At 38.6% G+C, this 24862-nt stretch overlaps 1 protein-coding gene across 13 annotated transcripts in view; it reads right to left on the reverse strand.

Annotated features, from left to right (window-relative positions):
* LPP (LIM domain containing preferred translocation partner in lipoma) overlaps window positions 1–24862 on the reverse strand; it is a 628850-nt gene that overhangs the window by 397764 nt on the left and 206224 nt on the right. For all 13 annotated transcript variants that reach the window (XM_037131738.2, XM_037131739.2, XM_037131740.2 and 10 more), the window contains one exon: window positions 22981–23182. In XM_037131738.2, coding sequence (XP_036987633.2) covers window positions 22981–23173 — 193 coding nt within the window. In that variant the 5' untranslated portion in view covers window positions 23174–23182. The remainder of the gene's footprint in view (window positions 1–22980; window positions 23183–24862) is intronic.

Below are 24862 nucleotides of genomic sequence, written 5' to 3' on the forward strand. Positions count from 1 at the left end.
TCTAAACTACTAAAAGATCAAATTAAAGTAGTCCTGCCTAATAGAAAAATGAATCCAAGCACTTTTTATTCTGAAAATATCACAGGTATTAATTTGTATTTCCTTATTTACCTTTTTTTCTGATTTGGAATAATGCCTCATATTTATATAAGCTTGTGTCTCCTAGCAGCAGCAGCGCTGTAGATATTATTTAGTCGAACTACATGTAATCACTAGGAGGTGGGCAATAAATAGGTTGTTATTAAGGGCTTGCATTAGTTGGGAAGAAAGAAATCATAAAATATAAAAATTTTCAAGAGGGAAAAAAATCAAGCTGGTGAATTCAAGGAAGTCAGAACACAAGATTCAGAGACTATTAAGACTCCATTTTCTGTCACCGACAATGTTTAGTATGTCTGTGACGTCCCTCCATCAGCAACATCACCAGGTGTGAACCATTTGCCTCTCTCAAAGTCCAGCTCCAAAGCTTCCTCCTCTTGTACAAGCATAGTCTTCAGCCTTTACCTTCACAGCCAGACTATATTAACCTTCTTCTGAGTTTTTAAGTTTTAATTCTGCCCTGATTATAGTGTTTAACACACCGTACCTTTCCTTGACCTAAATTTGTATATACATGTCTTGACTCCTATTCCAAAGTGAGACTTCTGAGGTGAGAAACTAGGAGTCAATCTTTTGTGTCCATTTTTATTTAATTATTTTATTGAATTCATTGTGGTGACATTGGTTAATAAAATTATACAGGTGTCAGGTATACAATTCCATAATACATCATCTGTATATTGTCTTGTGTGTTCACCACCCTAAGTCAAGTGTCCTATACCACCGTTCTTCCTCATGCTGAGCCTTAGAGGAAATAGGGATGTTCTTTTTCTAGAACTGAATCTTATAAATAAAGAGACTAGACTGGGTGATTTCTGGGGCCCCTTCCAGCTGTAAATGCCAAGATATTACAAGCAAAAGGAAGTTATGACATTATCTAATTCAATCCCATCATTAAGCAAGAGGCTCAAAGTGAGAAAAGGATGTGTCCAAGTAGAAGCCAGTCTCCTGAGTTCAGCCCAGTGCTTCTTGGCCACACCATGGCACCTTTTTAAGCTGCTGGCAGGCCAAGAGGGATTGCCTCAGGATTTTTTCCTAAATTTCAAGCCAGAATCTTAGAATTTATCTACTTGACAGATGACAAAAAAATTTTTAGTTTAAATAACCATTACTCTGAACATCACAACATTGGCCAAGAGCTCTTCACCATGACTGAACTTGCTGCCTGGCATCATTTTAATAACATTAAAGTGGAATGCAAATACTGACACTAGAGTAGTGATTTTCAAACTGTAGAGGGAAACTCATTAATGTGTAATAAAATCCATGTACTAGACCTCCAAAATTAATTTCTAAACTTAAAATAGAATATAAAGCATCATTGTACATCATGTAAAGAGTACATACATTTCAGCAAAATACTCTTTCATATCATATATGTGTGACTGTGTCTGCATGTACACGTAATTATCAGTGTAAAATTTATTTCTTCCTGAATTGTGAGCCAAAAAAGTTTTAAAGCCACTAAGTTGGACCAATGTCTCTAAGTGATAAATATTAATAGCTAACTGCTACACAGTTAACAAGCAAGATGGGCAAAAGCAAGTTTGTAAAAGCAGTAATACCAGCTCTAGGCCTCACATTTCTGTTCCCTGGGAGAACAAACTAGTCCTCGATTGGAAATAATGGGCACAATGAAGTGACACTGCCTCTCTCCTCCCACATCCTCTCTTGCTTTGGACGGCCAAGTTCCTGTTTCAGGAAACCAGGGTTCTTTGGGCCCTGACCTCCCTCAAGGGAGACTCAAATCAGCCTATAGGACCTACCACAAAAAAGTCATGTCCCTGAGCACTTTCGTCAGACTTTCAGAAGATTTGGCTGGACGGCTGGGTTTGAGTAACTTTCTCCTGGGTTGGGTTGCTGGAAGACACTCTACTACGACTCCTCTCTCTCTCATGACCCGATAACTGTGCTCCGCAAAGCCCGGCACACAACATCCTGACACAGCTTGTACAAGATCACTGTGCCTGGTTACAAAATGGTGCCTTGCTTAACTCTCTCACAACCGTTAGACCAAGATTTCCAAATTTCTTTTTTTATTTTACAAAGGTCTAAGGATTTTTCTGTCTTCCTTTAAACAGTGGTCATGATGGATCAACTGTATCTATCCTTACAGCAGCCAACATTTGCATTAAAATATATATTGAGTTCCCCTGCCACCCCATTATTTTTAATATTATTGATTTTTTTTTATTTCACAGGTAAATAAAGTGACCAAAAAATTTTCTGAGTTCATCTTTAGCATGAATAAAAACAAGAATGCAAGGGGACCCTTACAAATAGCTTCTTAGCCAAAGTCTTCCAGTCCCCCCTCTTTTTCTTAAAGTACATACCCAAAATAAAGTTCACATCTTGTTTACCTCTAATTCTACACAGCTATTAGCTGAACGCCTTAAATGCTCTAGATGCTCAGTGGATGTTTGCTGAGTGAATAAAAGAGCGAATGTTCATCCCTTGAGACTCCCATCCACTCCCCCACATACACATTTCAGTTAAAAAAAAAAAGGCTACCAATTGCTTTTTAAAGATTTGATGCCCTCAAAACAGACTAGGAAGTTTTTTTTTTTTTAAGTAGCTAGAAAAAAGCAACAAAGATTCTGGATCTGTAATTAGTTTATCATTCCTTACACCACCCAAGAGATTCAAGTGGCCAGCCTCCCATTCATTCATGTGTTTATTTGACTCTCTTCCTCACTACAAGGTTAAGTTTGAAGAACTTTTGTTATAATACTTGTCACAAAGCCAAATGCATATATCATCTTCAAAATACAACCAAAACATCACGACCCCCCAGATTCTTCCCCTAATTGATATCTAAATATTTATCATTAGAATTTTACGCCTGTAGGTTAAGACTCTGGTTTCTATTAAAAATAGAAGTCCTCTGGCAAGGTTCCACTTTGACATGCTCTCAAAGATGTAGATATCTCTCTTTACATAGATAGACAGATAGATAGACAGACAGATAGGAACATATAGATTGATAGAAATAGATATACATCTATATCTCAGTATGAGCACCTATAACAAATATGTCTTATATAGATTTTAGGAGTCAGGACACAAAATACAATAGAAAGATCATGAAATCTGCATTTAGAGATAGCTGGACTCAAATCAATGATTCATTATTTATTAATCTTGAAATATCACACAACTCATTATCTTCCTGAGGCTATTTTCATTATTTGAACACTGAAAATATTAGTGCCAAATTCCAACTAAAGAAGATATATCAGATACCTGGCATATAGTAGGAACAAATAAAACGTTAGGTCCCTGGTGAAGCATGTGTAGTTAAGAACAAGAATGTACATTTTGCTCTGGTGTAGAGAGCATATTAGCCGAGAATGGAAGAGTCGAGAGGACTTGGGAGCAGCAGAGGAGCACGCGAAGGCACGCAGAATGCAGCATCTATGGCCCACGTCAGCCTCACCAAATCCATGATATTCCATGGGGAGAATGGTACTCCCATGCCTTTCAGGCTTAATGAATTTCATGCAGTTTCTGTAGCTGAATCACATTTTCGTACAATTTTAGAGCAAGGAGGAAGTGAAGAGATAATACTGTTCAGTGGCATTGTTTTACAATTGAAGAAACCAGCCCAGGGTGGTTTTGTGATGTTTGTGTGCACATTGAGTGTGTAGGAGAGGAGTCCTTTCCGCTGGACCATGCCCCTTGGTTGGCTCACGCCACGTGCTAGGCTGCCTTCTTGATCGGATGCCACCACCTGTACAGTGTAGCTAAGGTAAAATTTCCTTTACTCCAGCAGACCCTTTTGTTCTCCCCTTTCAGTTGAGTACCCAGGCACACTTCTGAAATCGTACTCAAAACAAAGTCAAGCTTTGCAATAGATGATTGACTAGGAATCATACCTTTATTCTCTGGGGAAGAAATAACAGGTGCCACTAGGGTGGGTTTGTTTCTGAAAACAGGATGTTTGAGGAGCACTTCAAGCATGATGCCCAGATCCTAACTACACGCTTTGTGCCCTTGGATTCCCTCTGTGACTCTCGCTTTGTCCTTCCTCCACTTCCTGTAATGACTGGTCTGTTACCAACAAGTGTCCTGGCAGCTGCTCCAGAGAAGGAAAATTCCCTGGTAGTCCCCAAGAGGGGTACAGGTCCTAAAATGACTCCTTCCTCAACCACAAACTGACACTGTTTTCTAGAATAAGAAGCACTGTATTTCCAATGACAAGTTCAGTCTAAAACTGACAATATTTTCATACAGGTTGATTTTTATCTGGGTTATATCCAATATAAAGTAAATTGCATGAGACAGACTGCTTAGGAATGCTACAAATTCACAACTAGCAAAACATGCCTCAAAAAACCCCACCCTATTGTTAAAGGAAATGTGGCTGAAGCTCTTTGAAACAAGAAAGCTATTAAAAATCCAGAAAACCCGAAAAGAAAAAAAAAACACTTAATTGTGACATGGCTGAATGAATTGAAAGGGAAAATAACAGCAAATAAAATTTATGTAACCAAAAAATACCAAAATATTTGGGAAGCCAGAGTCAGAGGGCTCAAACTTATCAGTGACAGTATAAAAGAAGTGTTTTCAACTTTACTGAACTTGGCCATACCCAAGTTCAGTAAAAACCGGGGCTTTGACTTATGCCTTTGTCTTCTCCAATTGCCACAGAGAGATTTTTTTTACAAGTTCCAGGAGATGATCTTGCCAGTGCTTCCTCTCCAGATGGCTCCAGGTGTTGAATCACTGACCTTCACTACTCTATGTGTTCTTTACATTCCGCACAAACTCAGACAATAGTAACCCACAGAGGTAAGTATAACTATGGGATGCCGGTTGCCACTGCGTTGTCTCTATTGGATGTATTACATTTTAAAAGGTTTGTTCATTTTCCAGTTGACCCACACTCTTGGCAAACTGCAGTCAGGCAGTGGCAGCATGGAAGTGCAACGCCCACATCACAAACCCTTGGTGTCATCAGAGGGAAAGCAGCACATTATCCTTTTTACTTAAACACTAGAATCAAGTTAAAAGTAAACCGCTTATAAAATGACTTTGACTCATGAACAGGGTAAGTCAGGAAAAGCTACTGCACAAAATAATCACATAATTAATTCTAATTTTTTAATCATGTAAGTTTTACCTTTATTATTACTCATTCTGAACTCTAGTATTTCAAGTTTGTTTCCTCAAAATCTAGACCTGTTTGGGTCCCAAGAGCTCTAACTTATTGGTTCAAGTATAAACCCTATTTGTCTTAATCAAGCTATTTAATCTGATCACGGGAAAAGTGTAACTTCATTTGTTGACCTTACAACCCTTCAAGGCTATTTTTTCCATTCATATCAGGGAAAAAAACTATATGCATTTTCTAAACTACATGCATATTTTTTAATGTGGTACATCACAGTTCTTGATTTGCATATCTTGTATCAACCTTGCATCCCTGGAATAAATCCCGCTCGATCATAGTGTTTTATCTTTTCAATGTATTGCTGGACCTAGTATTTTGATACTAATATTTTGTTGAGGGTTTTAGCATCTGTGTTCTTCAGGGATTTTAACCTATAATTTTCTGTTTTTGTGTGTCTTTATTTGGTTTTGAAATTAGGATAATGGCTGGCCTCATAAAATGAGGTTGGGAGACTTCTCTCGAATTTTTTTGGAATAGTTTGAGAAGAATAGGTGTTAGTTCTTCATCAAATGTTTGGTAAAATTTGCCTGTGAACCAGTCTGGTCCAAGGCTTTTGTTTGTCAGGAGTGTTCTGATTACTGCTTCAGTTTACTAGGTGTGATCTGCCTATTCAGATTCTTTGCTTCTCCCTGATTTCATTTCTAAAGACGGCATGTTTCTAGGAATTTAACCATTTCATGCAGATTTTCCAATTTGTTGGAATATAGTTGTTTGTAATATTTTCTTACAATCTTTTGTATTTCTTTGGTGTCAGTTATAACTTCTCGACTTTTATTTCTGATTTTATTTATTTGCGTAACCTCCCTTTTTTTCTTGATGAGTCCAGTTAAAAGTTTGTCAGTCTTGTTTATCTTCTGAAAAAACCAATTCTTGGTTTCACTGATCTTTAGTATTGATTTTTTTAGACTCTATTTTGTTTATTTCTGCTCTGATCTTTAGTATTTCCTTCCTTCTACTCACTTTGGGTTTTGTGTGTTGTTCTATACATGATTTTTTTTTTAAGTCAACCATTATAACACCATCTAGAGCAGACCTGTAATTGAATCTGACAAACTGTGCTAAAATTGAAAAGGCAGTTCTTGGTACTTACACCTTTGTTCAGGAAAAAAGAATTCTGGAGAATTTTGCTATTCTCTATGTGTACTCAACAATGGCATTATGTTCAATTCTAGGCCCTGACAAACGAGGCTTTCTAAGACACGCTGAATAAAATAATGAAAGGCTTTAGAAAACCCACAATGGAACAGTTCAGCTAGAAGTAGGTAAGGAGACATGGGTGAGGAACTTCTTGGGAGCTTGAAAGCCTCATACAGGGAAGAAAACTTGTTCTTTGCAATCTCCAAGAGCAGAGCTAGGACCAAAGGTACATTTGGGGAACAGCTGGTTTTACCTAAGGATGGGAAAATTACCTTTTAATCCAAAGGGAACATGAGTAACCCTCTAAATAAAATATGCTCCCACCTCCACCATATATTCAAATGAAAGCAAACTTAAGATTGTCTAAGGGGATTATCTGCACCAAAGGGATTGCTAGGAAGTCCTGAGTCCCTCCAGAAAGCTTGAGGGCTTCCATTTTGGTGGTGGTGCTGTTGTTAGGCTATAGAAGCCCTATCTCTATTATTAAAGTTATGCCTAGGTATTTCAAACTTTATTCCCTCTGCAAAAGGGACCTTCTCCCACTATATTTTCTTAAATAGTATTACACTTAAAACTACCAGTATGGAATATTAAGTTTACACTAAGCAACCTTAGTGTAATTATAACTACTATTTATTCCATAAATATTTACAGAATGGTTCCTCCATACCTCAACTATATTAGGCAATGTGAATTTAACAATGACCAGTACAGAGTTGCTGCTCTCAAAACTAAATTACCTAGTTAACAAGGTAACTTTGACATCGCTTCACTGGACTAAGTGCCTGTTTTATTTACCTGTTTGCTCTTCACCATTTCCTTCCCAGAGTTTATAAATCAAAAGTGGTGAAGGGAGAGCTCTCATTTAATGAGGACTGGGTCACAATTGTGAAAGTATGATCACATTGCTAGAATTTGTTCTTGTTTTTGTTGCATTCTATTATTGTTTTTCTTCTTTTTTTTTTCTTTTGGAGGGCAGATGCTTACAACTAAACTCCAAGGCTAGAGATTATAAATTTATCAGACTAGAGGGACATGCCCATATTTTATGAAGATTTCAAATCAAAATAAAGACAATTTTTCAAAAAAAATCAGAGCTATTCAAAGACAGAAAGGGCAGTTTCAGTTTCCTGCACTAGAATAGTAAAGACAAGCCTAACAAAACCTTGTGTGAGATGGTACAAGCTCAAGTACCAGATGAGAGACAGACCTACCTCAGTAGTTCCAAAACTTGGTAAGTGTTAAAAAATTTTTAAAAAGGTGCCCATCACAGGCCAACTATATTAGAATATCAGAAGATGAGGCCCAAGTTTTCATATTTTTTGAAGCTCCCAGGTGATGATGTATAATGAGGATAAAGAATCATTGAGAAATGCTTTAAGCCCCCTGAAATACAGTACTGGCTATAGTCTGGAAAGCTGGTAGATTTTAAGTCCTAAAGTAAAAGGAAAATATGGTAAGAGGCATTGGCATAATCTTTTCCATTTTAGCGGGTCATCAAAGAAATAAGCAACTGGGATAGAACAGTGTCTCTAATAAACGAGTCCAAGTTCTAAGATGTGCTCATGAGGGAGAAAGGCAAGAACTGTCAATAATGCATTGGATGATGACAGAGAAGAGGGGGAACACACTTTTGAAATCTCAAAAAATCCGTTACTCTATCTGGCTCTGCTCTATTGAGTGAGATACGCATTTTAGGTTTTAAGGCCTCTTGTTCTTTTCCTTCCCTTCCCTTCCCTGCTCCCTTTCTATCTATCTCTATCTCTATCATCTCTATCCCTATCATCCCTATCTCTATCTCCAGAAAACTTCTAGTCACAATTTCACTTCTTCTAAAGCTTAATTTATGTTCATGAGATGCTTGCAAAATTCACTGGGATTTTGGGAATACTTGTAGGAAAGAATGCTTAGTGAAAATTCTTACATCAAGGAAAAAGCTATGTTTTTGGTATTGAACACACTTCTAACAAAAGCAAGAAAGCAAAAAAAAAAAGGAACTTTAATTGAATATCTATGATATCCAAGTACCATAACATGAAAACAGCCTATTTTTAGTACTCGAGATTGTTTTTGAAAATCACCATGCCACTGAACCATATTTTTTTCCTTCTACTACATCTTTCCCATTCCTTCCTAGCCACTGATAATTATTAACCAAGACCTTATAGCAAAAAGGCAACAGTGGTTGCAGGTTGGCAGAACCTGGGAAAGCAAACATCCATGTCTACCCATCAGCTGTCTAGGGGAAGAGAAAGGTAAATGGGGAATAGAAAGGTAAGGGCATTGGTCAAGGCCAGAGTGAAAGCTGGCATTGGCCCCAAGAGAAAAATGCAGAAGTTCTGACTCTCAGCCCTTATTGCAAACCACCAGCCATTCTCACTTCCCCTGCCATCAGAGTTGACTTTTGCTAGTGAGGGAAGAACCAGTTTCACAAACAATTATCACAATAAGAAACAAGGGTGGGGTACTAAGGGATCGTAACCATGGTGGATTGCCTGTTGACTACAAGACCATAGTCAAGCTTTAAGAAGAAATTAATTTGTTCCTTCAACAGTTTACAATAAAATCAAATTGGTAATTGTTGATGGTATTGATGTAGTTGATCCTTTTTTCCAGTAATACCAAAAGCTTCACAGGATGGAGAAAGGCAAACTTGACCTGAACAGTTAACTTTCACAATGTTAAAGCTGCCATAAAGCCACCACATATGAGCCAGGGCAGAAAAAGCAAAAGGGAATTTTTCTATAGCCATTGATTGCCATATCATCATTATTATCATTATGTAACACAGTAGCATATGGGGAGAATTAAATGGTGTACTTTCCAAAGAGACTCTAGCCAACTGGGTTAGGCAATGGCCTCCTTGAATCAAAACCTATTGCTCCTTGAGACTTGCATAGCTGCCTTGATTAAACACAGCAGCAGGCTCCAGTTGAAGAGATGAGTCTTCTTTTTTGAAGGGAGGTAGAAAAGAGTAATTGCCAGATGTTTGCAATTTTAGCTATAAAAAGATGGCTGCTTTCCATTCCTGAGTATGTTGAATCTTTTTTTCTTTCTACCCAAGCTATTGTGGTTCACTAAAATAGTCCACTGCACTGATGAATCATCATTCAAAACTACAATAATGGAAGCAGAACAAATATGACATTTTAAATTCACAAAAAGAAATAAATTTAAAAATTATATATAGGGGGTAGGTATATGCTAAGCAAAGAAAGCAGGGTGCAGTATAAACTACTGAAACTACTGAAGAACCTCCTCTTGACTACTTTCTACCTGTTGGACTGACACAAGCAGTCTCATCACCAACTGCTCAGCTTTCAAATGGGAATGAGATCCTGTGTGGCCTCCCGCTTAAAGGAGAAAACTCATGCCTTATCTACCTTGCCCTGCATAGGCACTGCCTAGAGGAGATGTGCAAATATATATGAAGGTGTACTGAAACCACATATAATGATATAACCGCCTATACACAATGTATGTTACTTAGTACATGCATCATATTTTCTTATGTAGTTATTACAACCCCAGTGACGACTTTGATTGCCTCCTAAATGTGATGACAAGAAAATGGAGACCTAGCTTTTATTTAAGCAGCACTAATATAACTGACTTGGGGGATTGGAGACCTCTCACAGAGTGGATGTTACCTTTCTTAATGAGTTAACCATCTCTTTAAGGGTTTGATGACATATGGGCCCTTTCCCTGTAAAAGATATACACATGGACCAAGTTTAAACACAATTTCAGGAGACTGGCTAAATCCCAAGTATGAATCACAGAAAGGAATGGGATCCAAGATGAAATTCCTTAAATTAATTATTTTCCTGCAATGATATAATTAGTAACATTTTAAAATTTACTCTGCCTTGTTTGATACTTTGGAAAACAAAAATTTTTTAAAGTAATAAAAAAAATCACCAGTTTACTTTATACAGTTTGCTTTATGATCAATTGTATTATCTGTAACAGTTCAATAACAAAAAAATGTTTCTTCTTAGACAGATACTGTGAATATGAATGTTCTGTTTTTTCTACATTGACATAGTTCATGTCAAGTTTCTCTCTCAGGAAGGCATAGTTATGCAAAGTCAAAAAAGGACATATCAATATATCATAATTCTAGCAGAGACAAATGAAAGAAAAGTCAATCCTACAATGTCAATTAGTAAAATGCTACTATACAGCAAAAAAAGGATAAAACTAAGGATCATTTCAAAAATGGCCAGCATGAGTCATATTTGAGCATTTATGATTTAAAATCTATGGGTGAAAAAAAAAACCCTGAATTTTAGCCTCCTTAACTAATGTAAACTCTTTCATTTTAATAATGGCAATGAGTATAACGGCAGCTCCCAGTGGTTTAGTCATTATTTTGTAGGAAATGGTGTGTCAATTTATTTACTGAATTTTGAGAGCAATTCTTTGAGCTACATATATCTCTATCTTATAAGAACAAGTTGCATGAGTTTAAGTAGCTACTTAACCGAGTTACTCCAAACTCCTGGAGAATAGGAGAGAAAATCCAAGTGCGAACCCAGATCTATCTCATGCTGGAGTCTATGTGCTTAACCACTGACTCCCCTGAGCCTTCCTGCTTTTATCCTCTCAACTCTCCTGGGCCCCAAGTAAACTCTTTTTTCTGAATCTTCTGAGAAGTTAACCATAGAGCCGCTACACACAAAAAACTTACAGTTTTATATTGTTCGTTAACTGGTCATCAATATGTCAACTTTCTAAATAAAATATAAACTATTTTAGGGCTAGGATGTGTTTTTATTCTTGTCCCCTCCATTACAGAGCCCTAGTCAATAAAAAGGGTATGGCATGCATCCAAACTGGTCCTGGTAGAGGAGGTGAAGTAAATGCAGAGGGTGAGATATAAAGAGGTGAAATCTATCTACTGAGGACCACAGTGGGTGGGCACATATGACAACTCAAGGACACTTCAAATGCTAATATTTCTAAACAGATGTTATATACCTTGGAGACTTCATGCCCAGTAAATAATTTTCATGAAGGAAGCACTTAATAAAACTAAGTCATTATGACATATGAACAAATCAATAACAAAATTATCAGCTCATTTAAGTGTCGCTTTAATTTCATCTTAGTGTCAATAAATCTACCAATAATATCTAACAAGTTTAAGCACGATGGAGTAATTCACCTGAATTAATGAGTATTTCCCATGGTTATTCCAAAAGCTTTCTGAAATAACGTCTTCTCCATAATGACTTCTAGAGATTACTTTGGCTGCTTTATAACTTCAGTACATCATCTCATACACACCCACACACAGGTGAATTCTAAACAATTTTTGCATGTCACTTGGAGAAATTTAATTTCAAACACTTCTGAATAGTTATGATGGGGGGAATAACAGTGAGAGTTTTTCTTTTAATAAAAAATAATAATAGCATGAATATGAGATAAAGTGTAGTGCTGAGGCCTTGGAGTTAGGAGGTCAGGGTTCAAATCCCAGTGCTCACTTTGCCCTGTGCTCGTTTTTTTCCCTTTGCATTACAGTCTCTACAGAACAAGGGTGAGGACGCCTATCATTCCCAGTGTTGCCAAAAAGACTGGGTTAACAGTAAAGCAAAGTGGACTACAGAGAAAATAAACTAATAAATCCACTAAACAGTTTTTCATATCCTCACAACAATTTCCTGCCAGAGAAACTGTTTTAGTAATAGTAAAATCAACGATTATTATTCAGTGATTATTCTGTAGTTCTGATACTTCACTTAAGGGAAAACAGTAAAATTCGGTGAACACAGCTTCTACATTCATAAGCCTCCCTGCAGGTCACCTGAATGCCGGGTTTTTCATTTGTCTCTAGGAACCACACTAATGTGGGAACCATAATAACATTACAGGATATCATGGTGATTAAATTAGATATTATGTGGGAAAGTGCTTCGAAACTATTCTCACGCACACACATCTTTATTTCATAATAAAGTCCTTCTTTCATTGCTTCCTGTTTCTCAGGATCGCCCCAAACTGGAGAGAAGTTTAAAAAGTAAAACAGAACCAACCAACCAACAAACAAAAAATTTCCAGTTGGCTCACACCTCACATTCTTAAGGGTGTGTGTTTGATTAGGTGAAAAGGCTGCTTTGACCCAGTTTCAGGACAATTGCCTTTTTGCACTTCTTTTTTTGTCTTAGCATCTACATATACAGCAACACTGCATTCTGCAGCATGATAGATGCTAGGGGAGGAAAGGTACAATCTTTCTAGCCAAGACCATCATCAGGAAGGTACTTCTTGCCCACAGAGTCATGGGATTGGTACGCATTTGTTTCTCAGTGCTTCCTCCCTGGAGCTACCCCATATCCTGGAGCTATTCCTAAAGTTCTTTCAGAGCATCCTGGATGCTTGAGTCCACTCAGGGTGAAGTTACTCTGCTCATATTGCCAAGCTACTCCCAGGAGTCCAGATGTACTGCCCAGGGACATGAGCAAAGAGCAGCCAACACTACAAGGGTCAGAACAGGCGCCTTTCTCTGCTTTTGCACATGCTGTTCCCTTTGCTTGGTTGTCCACCACCCTGTTCTGCATGGCTAACAACTAACTTGTTCTCCACGCTCAGCTCGGATGTCCCCTCCTCTGTGCAGCTTTTCCCAATTCCTCTCACAGCACTGCCTTCATTTTCTTTTATGGCACTTAACTTACAGAATGCAACTTGATGGGTTATGGTGGCTAGTATATGTCTATCTTGATTAGCAGGCTGTCTATTCTGTTTGAAAACAGTAACATACAGAACAATGTAAAGAGTGGATAATAAGGAAGAATGTTGAATGTCAAAGTGCTAAAAGGATGGAAGTGTCACATCCCAACAACCTGTCCCTGGTGCTGTGCTTAGCTGTCCAGTTTCTGACTACAGGCAATCTAAGAAAGGATGATAAAAATATAATACCCTAAGTTATCTTTTTTTCTTTTACAGCTTCTAGGGTTAATCATTGTTCCAGGATATGATTTCTTTATATGGTATATTTGCCCAAAGGCTCAGGTGTCAGGTTTATTTTTATAATATCCATAATGAATCCATTTATAGATGATTTGCATAAACCCGTCGTGACCCAAATCACCTGAGATTTCAGGCATCCCTACCTGATGTCCCACAAAGCAAGTGCTCTATAATACAGGCAGTTGGACATTACTGAGGCACTCTAGAAGAATCCACTTCTGGTTTGAGCCCCAATTAAACTTCCTTAGGACAATATATGCAGAAAACTGGTATTTATGATAAAAGCACAGAGGGAAAGCATAGCAATATGAAGGACTTCAGTCCCGAAATCTCTACATTGTTTATATGATAGAAGAGGTATACAAACCCCAAAGCCACCGTTCTTAACTAAGCAGAGAGTGTAACCCCAAGACTTGGAGAAGGTTCAAAGGGCATTAAAACACTGGATCCTGGAGTTATTTAAATAAGCAAATGGCTTCTAAACGTTGGGGAAACACCAATCAGAATTATTTGGGGAGTGTGTTTTATTTCTTTTTGTTTTAATTCAGGTTCCTAGGCTCCAGCCCTGATTCTGATTCTGTATGATAAATATGAACCCTAGAAACTGTTTCTTTTTTTGTTTTTTAAAAGTGTTCCCCAACTTTTTTGATGTCTGGCCAGCTTTGAAAAACACTGGGCATAAACTCAATAGTGCCTTCAAAGTGTGACATGGGCAGTCCATGTGCATGCAAGATGGCACCTTGGGAAGAAGAAATCATTGAGAAATCTATGTGAACGCATTTATCTTACCATTACTGAACATGTTATTTTAAAATAAAGACTAACAGAAAGTTGTAAAGATAGAATGAAGAGTTCCACATACTGCTCACCCAGAGTCCCCCAGTAGCAACAACTGATAAAGATATAATACAACATCAAAGCCAGAAAACCGATATTATTATATTACTGTTAACTAGCCCTCATTTACTTTTCATCATTTTTACTCTGCATTCATTTATGTGTGTTTATAGCTCTTTGCAATTTTATTTCATGTATAGATTCATGTAGCACCGCTACACCCAAGATAGAAAACCATCCCACCAGCACACAACGGCTCCCTGTCGCTTTTTCTTGGTTTGAACACCTACTCCCTGCCCCGCTCCATCCCCGATTTCTGTCCCCTAGCAACCACTAATCTGTTCTTCCTGTCCAGAGTTTTGTCATCTCAATAATGTCTCATAAATGAGATCACACAGAATATGCCCCCTTTTGACAATGACCTGTTTTTATTAAGGATAATGCCCATGAAGTCAACACGGGCTGTTGCATGTATTAATAGTTCATTCCTTTGTAGTGGTGAATAGTATTATTCCATCATATGAACATATCAGAGTCTGTTTAAGCATTTACCCATCAAACATCTTTTGAATCTTTTTCAGCAGTTTGTCATTATGGAAAATTTGCCATGAACATTCATGTACAGGTTTATGTATAAACATAACTTTTCATGTCTCTGTATTAAATGTCGAGAAGTACAACTTCTGAGTCCATGTAGTTGTTTATTCACGTTTACCTTGTTAAAAAACTGACAAAAATGTTTCCAAAATGGTTATACACCCATTTTACATACCCCCTACCAGCAATGTATCCAGTTTCTCCACATCCTCCATATCATGTAATTTATTTTGCTATTCTAATAGGTGTGTGGAGATATCTTATTGTCATTCTATATGTATTTTTATTCTTTTTTTAAATTTTATTTATTAATCTTTAGAGAGGAAGGGAAGGAGAGAAGGATAGAAATATCAATATATGGTTGCTTCTCATGAGTCCCCTGCTGGGAACTGGCCTGAAACCCAGGCATGTGCCATGACTGGGAATCGAACCACGATCGTGTGGTTCGCAGGCCCATGCTCAATCCACTGAGCTATACCAGCCAGGGTACTATGTATTTTTATTCTTGAAAATTTTAAGCTTATTCAAATGTAAACTATTAAATGACTATAGTATTACACATTTATACAATTTAAAAATAAAAGAGACTAAAGAACACCTTACCACACAACATGGCATTATTCAGTTTCTGAAATCAGACAAAGATAAGGAATCCATCACCTTATTAAGGAATTCGCTTCAGTAGTTAATTAGGCTGACAGATTACAAAATGACAGCAATTTTGTCAACAATACATAAACTTCTTTTTGTTCTAAAACATTTAATCTACTCTGTTCACATATCCCAATTCTATCACTGTAGCTTCCGAACAAGTCACCCACACACAGCAGTGGCACAGAACTGTGCCAAGCACGGAAGGACCCACAGACCGGGGCCCCCCTGCCCCACCTACTGTTCTGTGATACTGAAGAAGGCACCTGGCCTCCCTGTGCCTCCAATCTCAGGGCGATAAGCCCTGCCTGTATTCAACAGTGTTGACTTGTTATCTACAGCATTCCTCGGGCAAAGGCACTGTAACTCCTAGAAATATATTTGTGAATTAGCTCGTCTCATCTAGGAATCAAAGGGTTTGTATTACATAATTTTTACATTTTCATGGTAGAATTTTTCCAGTTTGGACAGTGATAGTAAAGCTTTCACTTATTAGTTTTACCAGCATTTATCAGTGCTATATTTATATCACTTTATCGGTATTCATTAGTAATAATTATTACTATATTACTACACATTCATTAGTCTTATAGTACTAGTATTATAATTTAGAATTGTTATTAGCAAAAGTATGTATTGGATTGTGAAATGCATCTAGTAAGTAAATACTATTTTATAATTACATCAATATTACTTATTATTAATAAAAAGTTGTTTTTATTACAGCAAGACGTATGTTCCATTAGGCAGAGATTAATCTGTATGTAGCTCATTGTAATTACATTAGCACCTGGAAGAGTGCCTGGCACAAAAATCTATTTTAAGTGAATGGTGGTTGAAAAACTATATAATAGTAATCCCTTAGTGTTGTAAGGTATTGTATGGTTTATAAAACATTTTCACACTCACTGTTGTATTTGATCCTCAAAACAATCTTGAAAGATAATATTACCAGCTGATTTCATAAATGAAGGAAGGGCATGTAAAATAGTAAAGGGTCATGCCCAAGTTCAATATGTACGGGAGGCTTGAACGTGAATGCCCTATCAAATCAGTGCTGGATCATGTCCCTTTTGAGAGTCAGTAAGGCCTATGAATTTGGTAAGCTCTAATGTCCACCAAAGAATCACAAGTTCTTTTTGGGAATAAGCAACATAAAGATCAAATTAATATGATTAATATCTAACCCTTTAACGAATGAGCAGCTTGACCTATCTCCCTCTTGAGGCTCTGAAAGTGAAGGCTCACGCACTGCACACCACAGTGGCAGACGAGGCTCAAGATGCTGACCCTGAACCAGAAAAGGGGCACACCAGTCAGGCTTGAGTCTCATTGGATTTACCGACGTTCCAGTGACTTTGTGACTGTCCTCATGACAGACCATGGGTAATTAAAACAAACATCTGAGAAATTGTAATTGCTCTTCTGTGACTGCTGGCAACCTAACAGAACTGTCAGGACTACATAAAGAAGGTATTTCCCATTTGTACCTCCAAAGCCACAGTCCAGAGTCACCCTTCCTGGCAGGGAACACGGGAACACAGACTAAAACTCCAGGGGCAGCAGAGCACACCACGAGTCTAAATATTTAGGTATCGCCGTTCAGAGTTCACAGTCCTCCTATATTTTCAACCACTGATTCTTCCAGGGTTGAAAAACAAAAAGGTTTTGCTGACTGTAAGAAGAGAAGCAGCACAAAATCGGCCTATACGCTCCACATAAAAATGTGGGGAAAACCCATTCTAAAGTACATTGTTAATTATATTGCTATAGGTGGCTATCCAGTTCCCTCGCATTTTAGCTGTGTGTTGAGAACACGTACCCCCGCCTACCCAGGCTACACAGCACTAATGGCTTACTTCTCCACCAACTACCAATAATCGAGGACGCATCAACTCCTAGGAGCCACGCCACAGCCTTGCCTCACCCTTTCCTCACCCAGAGTGAGACATTAGAGATGCAGTGGAATGAGCATATTTAGGAAAGTGGGATTCTAGGCCCAATTCAATCCAAAATTCTTGGGTAATTTTGGAAGCCATTCTCTTCCCTTTCCACTTAGTTTCCATATCTGACAAGTGAGAGAACTGGAATAGATAACCTTTAAATTCTGTTCTCATTCTGCTACTCAAAGTCTTTGTGATGAAGACATGGAGAATGGCTCCGGAATGAACGCGGAAAGGGAACAAGCCGGGCTGTCAGCTCCACCAAGGAGACTCAGGTGTTCACGAGGGTATTTGTTCTAGTCCACACTAAATTAGCAATCACCTACGACTGATACCTCCCCCTCCATGGAATGGATTAATAACCTCAGGGTAGCAAAAACCACAAAGGCAGCTAGTAAAAAAAATCTTTCATTGAATAGAATTTACTCCACCTATTTTGACCTAAATTTACAGGCCTAGTAGAAGCAATATAGGCAAAGATTAAAAACAGAGGCCTAATTTTATATTACGTAGTTCCTATATAGTATAAGGAAATATATGTAGCAATACTATGTGAAAAGAGCAGCCATTTTAAAATTAATTTCAAAACAGGATGATGAAATAATAGAATGGAATTAAAATCAATGAGGTTGTCTAGCCCCATTTCCAATAAATGGAACCCTTTAAAATCAGCAGGAGTCCTGCATATGAAGAGCAGAGCCTATCTCTACAGTTTCATTAGCTACATGATTACTGAATAGTTATTTCACTTTTGGTAGAATACCACTCAGTACAATGGCAGTGACATCTGTTCCACCTAACTCAGCAGCTAGAGTAAGTTCACTTTCAAGAACTGAATGACCATGAACATGGAAGCGCTGTATGAACTATAAAAAACTGTATAAACACAAAGGTATTATACTGAAAGGGTCACCTTGAATCTGTACCATATGGATTTATGGATTTATTTTATCAAAAATCTTAAATTAAAAAAATTTTAATTAGAGACTGGAGAAAGTCCACTCTAGGCCACAAGACAACTCTGACTTTATGAACTTGAAAACTTTATAAATCATTCTGTTTGATAATGTATTGTAATAATGGGTTTAAAAGAAAGGTAATTTCAAAATCATTTCAAGAAAATAATGTGCAAGTGAAGTAGAAAATATTGCATAGTTTGGTCTCAATGGAGAGAACAGGAAAAAAAAAAGATCTATACCCTTTCCTGCCATCGAAATCTAAGGTTTTGTTTTTATTTTTTCTGTTTAGTTTTTTCTTCAAATTTGAAGCAGGGGCATTGAGGCCCAGACTATAGGATGAAGAACACTGGTGGCTAGTACCTCCAAGAGCAAAAGGAAAATCACATCATCCCATTGTCCCCATTAGTGTAGAATAGAAAGTGATGGGACAAAGCCATACCTACATACATACTGAAATTTTCCACAAAAATGAACAGACATTTAACATGGTAAAGTCTGTATAAAGACAAACTTAATTTTTACATATATACATATGTATATATGTGTGTATATATATATATATATGCTCATAAGTGTATAGTACAAGGCACAAAAGGGTTTTGGGGAACCCAGGGGCATTCCAAACAGGTGAGGAAACACAAGTTGTTAAAAAATCAGAGGGAAGTATGAGGACAATGGTTGTATAATGAAAAGACCCTATGGCCTAAAGAACTACTAACTGGGGAAGAAAAAGCACACCCAACTTTTAAATGTGCCTAAGCCCTTTAGAGAAAGATTATTAGCAGAATACCTTATAAAAGAAAATTATAACATATGGTATCACATAAATATAAGTTGATGTGGAAAACACGTGGGTACTTTTCCACTTTCACAGTCAGAATTAAAAAATGAGAAAACAAACCCCAGAAATGACAGATATAATAACTGAGGTGAGAAATGTAATCAGTAACTTCAGGGTAGCAGTGGCTTTAAGCAACTCCTGAGCTGAAAAGCTCAAGGGGTGGGTAGAGGAGACAGAAAGTAATTCAAACAAGTAGACTGAACTGCAGAACCATAAAACCTAGTGTTTGAGAAGCTAGAACCTGTGCCCAGATAAGCAGGTTTGTGTTGCTCAGGCTTAACTATTGTCTGAAACATAACTGAGTACCTGCTATGGGTCAGGTCCCTTGCTGGGTGCTGTTGGGAGTAGAGGCTTAAGTCACACAGTCCTGCCTTTGAACATCCTTAGGTTCCTAAAGGAGATAGGTTGATACACAAGTACATCAAATAGAAGACATGTGATGAGAAGGGTATGAGATGCACAAAGAGGTTATAATGTGATGAGAAAGAGACCTCATTAGAATATAACACAAGATCCTGGGTAACTCTGGACTCAGAGGGCACCTGAGGTCTAATGCCACCTGGGCCCCGAGCAGGCTGTGCATCTCTGAGAAAATAACTTATATTCTGCACTACGACTCTCACATTTACACCAGGAAAAAAGTGGGCTATGTGATTTCCCTTGATTCTAACTTTCTATCTCTCTGATTGGGTTATAGGAGACCAGTCTCTCAATGATCCTATGAATGAAAAAGTCTTGATGGGACAGAAATTTGGGAGAGTGTATCCTAAAAGCAAAGGACCGCACAAGCTGAGGCATAAGACTCCAGCATTACCAATTCACCCTGTAAATAAAAACTGTTACCTACTCTTAGGGATTTCACTAATGGCATAGAACATTTAAAGGGACAAAGAAGAAAAGCAAAGTGGATATAAATTTTTACATGTATAAAATTTTAGACAAAAGCAATATGAATTATAAAAATGGTTAAGAGTAACAGAGATGCACTAACATTTAGATTAAATATAAAGCATATCTTATACTTCGAACAAATATCATACATAATATATAGCAGATGAAAAGATGTAGCTTCATTTTAAAAAGTCTGAATATCCATAAACCTTTCCCCATATTTGTCTTTAAAATGTATTTATGCAAGGGAAATGTTTTTCCTTCACGTATTCAAAAAAAGGTTATATTAAAAAGAGAGATTGGCAGAATTGCAAGAAAGAATCTAGACTTCAGAAATTAAATGAGACTGAGTTGCTTCAAATGAGGGTGCCATATTCCAAACTGTTTACTGTAAGAAAAGAATTCCTGAGTGCCGCACTCACCCATGCAGCCATCCGCCATCCATCCAAATATATACATACATAAGAACATACAGACATACATTTGACCATACACAATCATTCCCACTAAAAACACAGTAGCATAATAAGAGCCAAGAGGAACATAAGGACGAGTGAGAAACCATGTCTTGTTGCTTAAATGGGGAGACAAAGCTTACATTCTTATAAGGAAGTAAGGAAGTATCTATCATATGGGGCCCGAGCACCACATATGCCATGAATAGGACAAGCACATTGGGTGAGGACAACAGCCTCGTTTCAAAGACGTAGTAGCCACAAAACCATAGAGAATAACATCTCTCCTCTCTAAGCTTACACTTCTTTATGTGAGAAGACAGTTCATAAGGTTATCGCAGAAGGCAATAAAATGATAATGAAAAATCCCAGTGCCTCACATAGACTACATGTTCAATGTCTGACAGAGCAAAAGCAGGAGAAATAACAAAAGTAAAAGTTAGAGAGTCACAGTAAGAGGCATGTGGGAACCCAGAGAAGGAAGTGATTACTCCTGATCGAGGCCGTGGCCAGACACTTTGGAGAAGGTAATACAAGTGGGATTTGAAGATGACAGGACAAGACAGTAAGGAAACCTCCCATAGGATAGTAAAGAAGGTGGGGCATCTCAAGGTAAGGAGAGTCACCCAGGAGCCAACTCACCATCACTCAGAGCACTCAGAGTGAAGGAGTCTGGGGGAGACCAGGACATGCTTCTCTCCTCCCTCTCCTGCATGCTATTTTCCAGCTGACTTAATATAAGATATGTCCCCACCCTGATCCTGGGGAATGCATCAACTGTCATACCTACCAAGGCTCGCTCACATGTTTGCCTCCTCCTCCATAAGGGATGCTACACTGTCTTTATTCCTTTCATTTTAGAGGGAAGTCCATTTTAGCTCCCCCCAAAAGTTAGGAGACAAAATATCAATCTCTCTGCTGAGTAGACCAGTGGAAATATTGAGAAAACAAATGAGAAAGCCAACATATGGCTCCTCTTGTCCTCATGAAGAGGGATTCTCTTCCAGATCCCATTCCTAAGTCCCGCTATCAGTAAAGAACAATGAGCCAAAGGAAACCAGTTCCACAAAATTCTGTTTAACTGCAAAGATGCATCATCCTTCAAGACCAATATAACTTCAGGCCTGCCCTGCCCAGTAGGGCACCGCTGGCATCATTTATGGTTTTTCCACAGCAGCTCTCCCACAGTCTTGCCATTGCCCTCCCTGGACAAAGGATGCCAAAAGACCCACAGCCACAGCTCACCATGCCTGCTGGTGCCTGACCTCCCCACCTGCCTCCAGTCACTTTACCCTGCTCCCCATCTGGGCTGGGCTTCTGACTGAAGTCCTCCAACACTGGTAGACTAGTAAAGTGTTGACTGGGGGCAGGGTGAGGATTAGAATGAAAAGAGAGAGGCTGAACTATGTCCCACAGCATGAAACAGTCTCACACAAAATTGATGGGGGTGGGGGGTGGAAACACTAATGTAAGAACAAAGTAGAAACATCCTAGAGAGAATGCAGTCATTTTTTTTCTTTGAAAAAAGCAGGATGAGGGAGAAAAAATAGAGAAGGGGGGGTTCTAAATCTCCTTTCACTGCCTCTTCTCTGTTAACAACCAGAAGTCTAACTACCATTCTTCTCTTTGTTAGTAAGAGTTATTGCTGCATGAGTTGGGATGAACCGCCATCACTGACTGGCAAAAACGTGGAACCTCTTCAACCAAACACATGCCATTCCCTGTGCTCCCTGTGGGGCTGAGTGTGTGAAAGTGCACATATGTATACACATGACATGCTGAGCTCATGTAGATCTTCAAATTCCACTTGATATAAATATTGAATGTATTGCTATTAAAACTCCTAAAACTAGGCTTCACTCACATTTGTCTGCGTGCTTCAAAAAATGCAGATCTCACAGAGTTCTCCAGACAACTCTAACCTACAGCAGCTTAGAGGAGGAACCATAGCCAGAGAAGGCAAACCAATCCCAGGTGCCTTATCAGGTTCACTTTTTATGGACTTCCCTTTAAACCACTACATGGCAGCATTTTGAGACATTTGTCCAATGGCAAGAGGGAGAGTCCACTGCAGGGTGCACTTGGACTCTTAAAGGATGCACTTCTACCAGACAAGGGAGGGGGTAGAAGATAGTTCAGCAGGACAGTGAGTTATAAATGAAGTGACTGAGGTTCTAGTTTTGGCTCTAGCCCTAATTCACTGTGTAGAATACTTAGGGTTCTCAATCTCTTCATCCCTAAAAGAAGAGTTAACTTAGATGGTTTCTAGGGAATGTTTACCCTGTGATAGTCAGTGAACTCTGAGAAACACACTATAGATTCTGGAGCTGCCTCTTTCCGACACAACATCATGCTGTAAATCACTTTTATTATATTGAACTCTCCCACTTCGGGCACCCAACCCTGAAATCCCTACACTTACCTTCACCTCCAGGTTGCTTGTATGGGTTGTACTTTGGCTTTGGAGCAACCACTGGTGCAAATTTTTTTGGTGGCTGTTGTGTGGAGACTGAAATGCTGGGGGTCCCAAAGGAATGGGTGGTCTCCATCCGCGCAGGCACATGGCCGAGGGGCTCCCCGGTGCTTTTGGGTGGCAGCCAAGAGGGATGAGACATTTTTAGAATCTGGAATTTAAAAAAAAATACAGTTGGTTTTTATGGAAGCATGAAAATGGAGACAATATATCTTAATTCATTATTATTTTATCTTAATCCACATTTGATGGAATCTTGAAAATTCTCTCTGAGAAGAAGAAAGAAGATGGATGAAGGAAGAAGGAGGCAGGGAAGAGGAAAAGGAAAATCAAACACTTCCACTAACTAATCTTAACTCTCTTCTAATACTTACCTACCTTAGTGCCTAACACTCCTTGGGAAATAGATACAAATAAGAAACAATCCCTAACCTGAAGGAGTTTCTATGGTAGGAGAATTGTGATGCCAGTAAGGTGGAAAAAAGCTTCAATTGTATTAATAATCTATTAAAATAATGACCACACCAGCTACGTAAACGACAGTATATGCCTAAGCGAGGCAATGAGCATTTAAAAAGTGTTGCAGCAGAAAAAGAAAAGATTGTTTCTTGCCAGCAGCAGAAGACCTCACTGATGCAGTGACCTTCAGACAGACCTTGAGTGCAGAACAGAGGTTGGGCCTGAACAACGTTAGCATAGTTACGTCCACAGAAAAGTACACAGCCCCTAGCATTTAATGTGGCTGCTAAGAAATGTGGGGGATAAAAAGCAGCTTGCAACTGACTGAAATGTGGAATGAACAGGCAAGCTCTGCATGGAGTTTAAACTTATTTAGGCATTAAGGGACTTCCAAAAGTTTATTCTTGAAACAGGACAAGATACTTTAAAATGGTCCCTCTGGCACAAGTGGCACTGCTCTCCACCAAGGGGCACTTGGAATCTGGAGGATGAGAATATTGTTTGCCACTATGCCTAGGTAATTACTGGCACTTAGTGGCCAGAGGCCAGAATATTCAATACCTGTAATCTATTGGTCAGCCCCACATGACAAAAAAATGGCCCATCAAGAGCTATGCTGACTTGATATCATACTGGACCTTTATGAAAAACTTAACTAGGAGGGGGACGAACCAGCCCAGCAAAGGTGCTGTTCTAATTAGATTAAAATACACTATGTGAGGAAAGAAAAAAATGATGCCTTGCATGTCAGAGTGAGCCAATCACCCCTGCAGGCGGCCTGCGGGCTGGGGCTGAGCCGCGGCAACTGCTGCTGAGGAGGGCTCTCCAGGCCTGATTGCGAGAGCTCTCCAGCGCAGCGAGGCCCGGAAGGCACCCTGCACCGCTCCAACGCCAAATCCACCCAGTAATTTATTAATTGAACTGAATTAATTGAGAGGACTACATGATTACCTCCAGATGTCTGTAAAGACAAAGAGCACTGAAAATGCAAGAAAAAAGTAAAGGCCTCAGCATGTGACATGGCAATGGACGAATGGGGTGAAGGGGAAAGAAGGGGTACAGTGTTGTCTGAGTGTTAGCATCAGGTCACACCGGATGAGTGACAGGACCTTGAGCATCCTCCCTGTCCCCATCACATGCCTCAAAATTAAGATAAAAGCCCTGTCCTCCTCAACTCCTTCTCAACTCCTCCTCAGAGTACTTATGGCAACCAATGAGATAACAATATTAAAGTGCTTTACAGATTGCAAAGTGCTATTCAAAGGGAGAAGAGGAAAACCATTGGAAATGTAGTTTTCTCAATCAAGAAGATAACATTATCCATGAGAAGAACTCTAAACTGACAATCAAGAGGCTTTTGTTACTGAAGCCA

The sequence above is a fragment of the Artibeus jamaicensis genome, unplaced genomic scaffold (assembly GCF_021234435.1).
Source record: "Artibeus jamaicensis isolate MK-2021 breed Jamaican fruit bat unplaced genomic scaffold, CSHL_Jam_final scaffold_474, whole genome shotgun sequence".
Taxonomy (NCBI): Eukaryota; Metazoa; Chordata; class Mammalia; order Chiroptera; family Phyllostomidae; genus Artibeus; species Artibeus jamaicensis.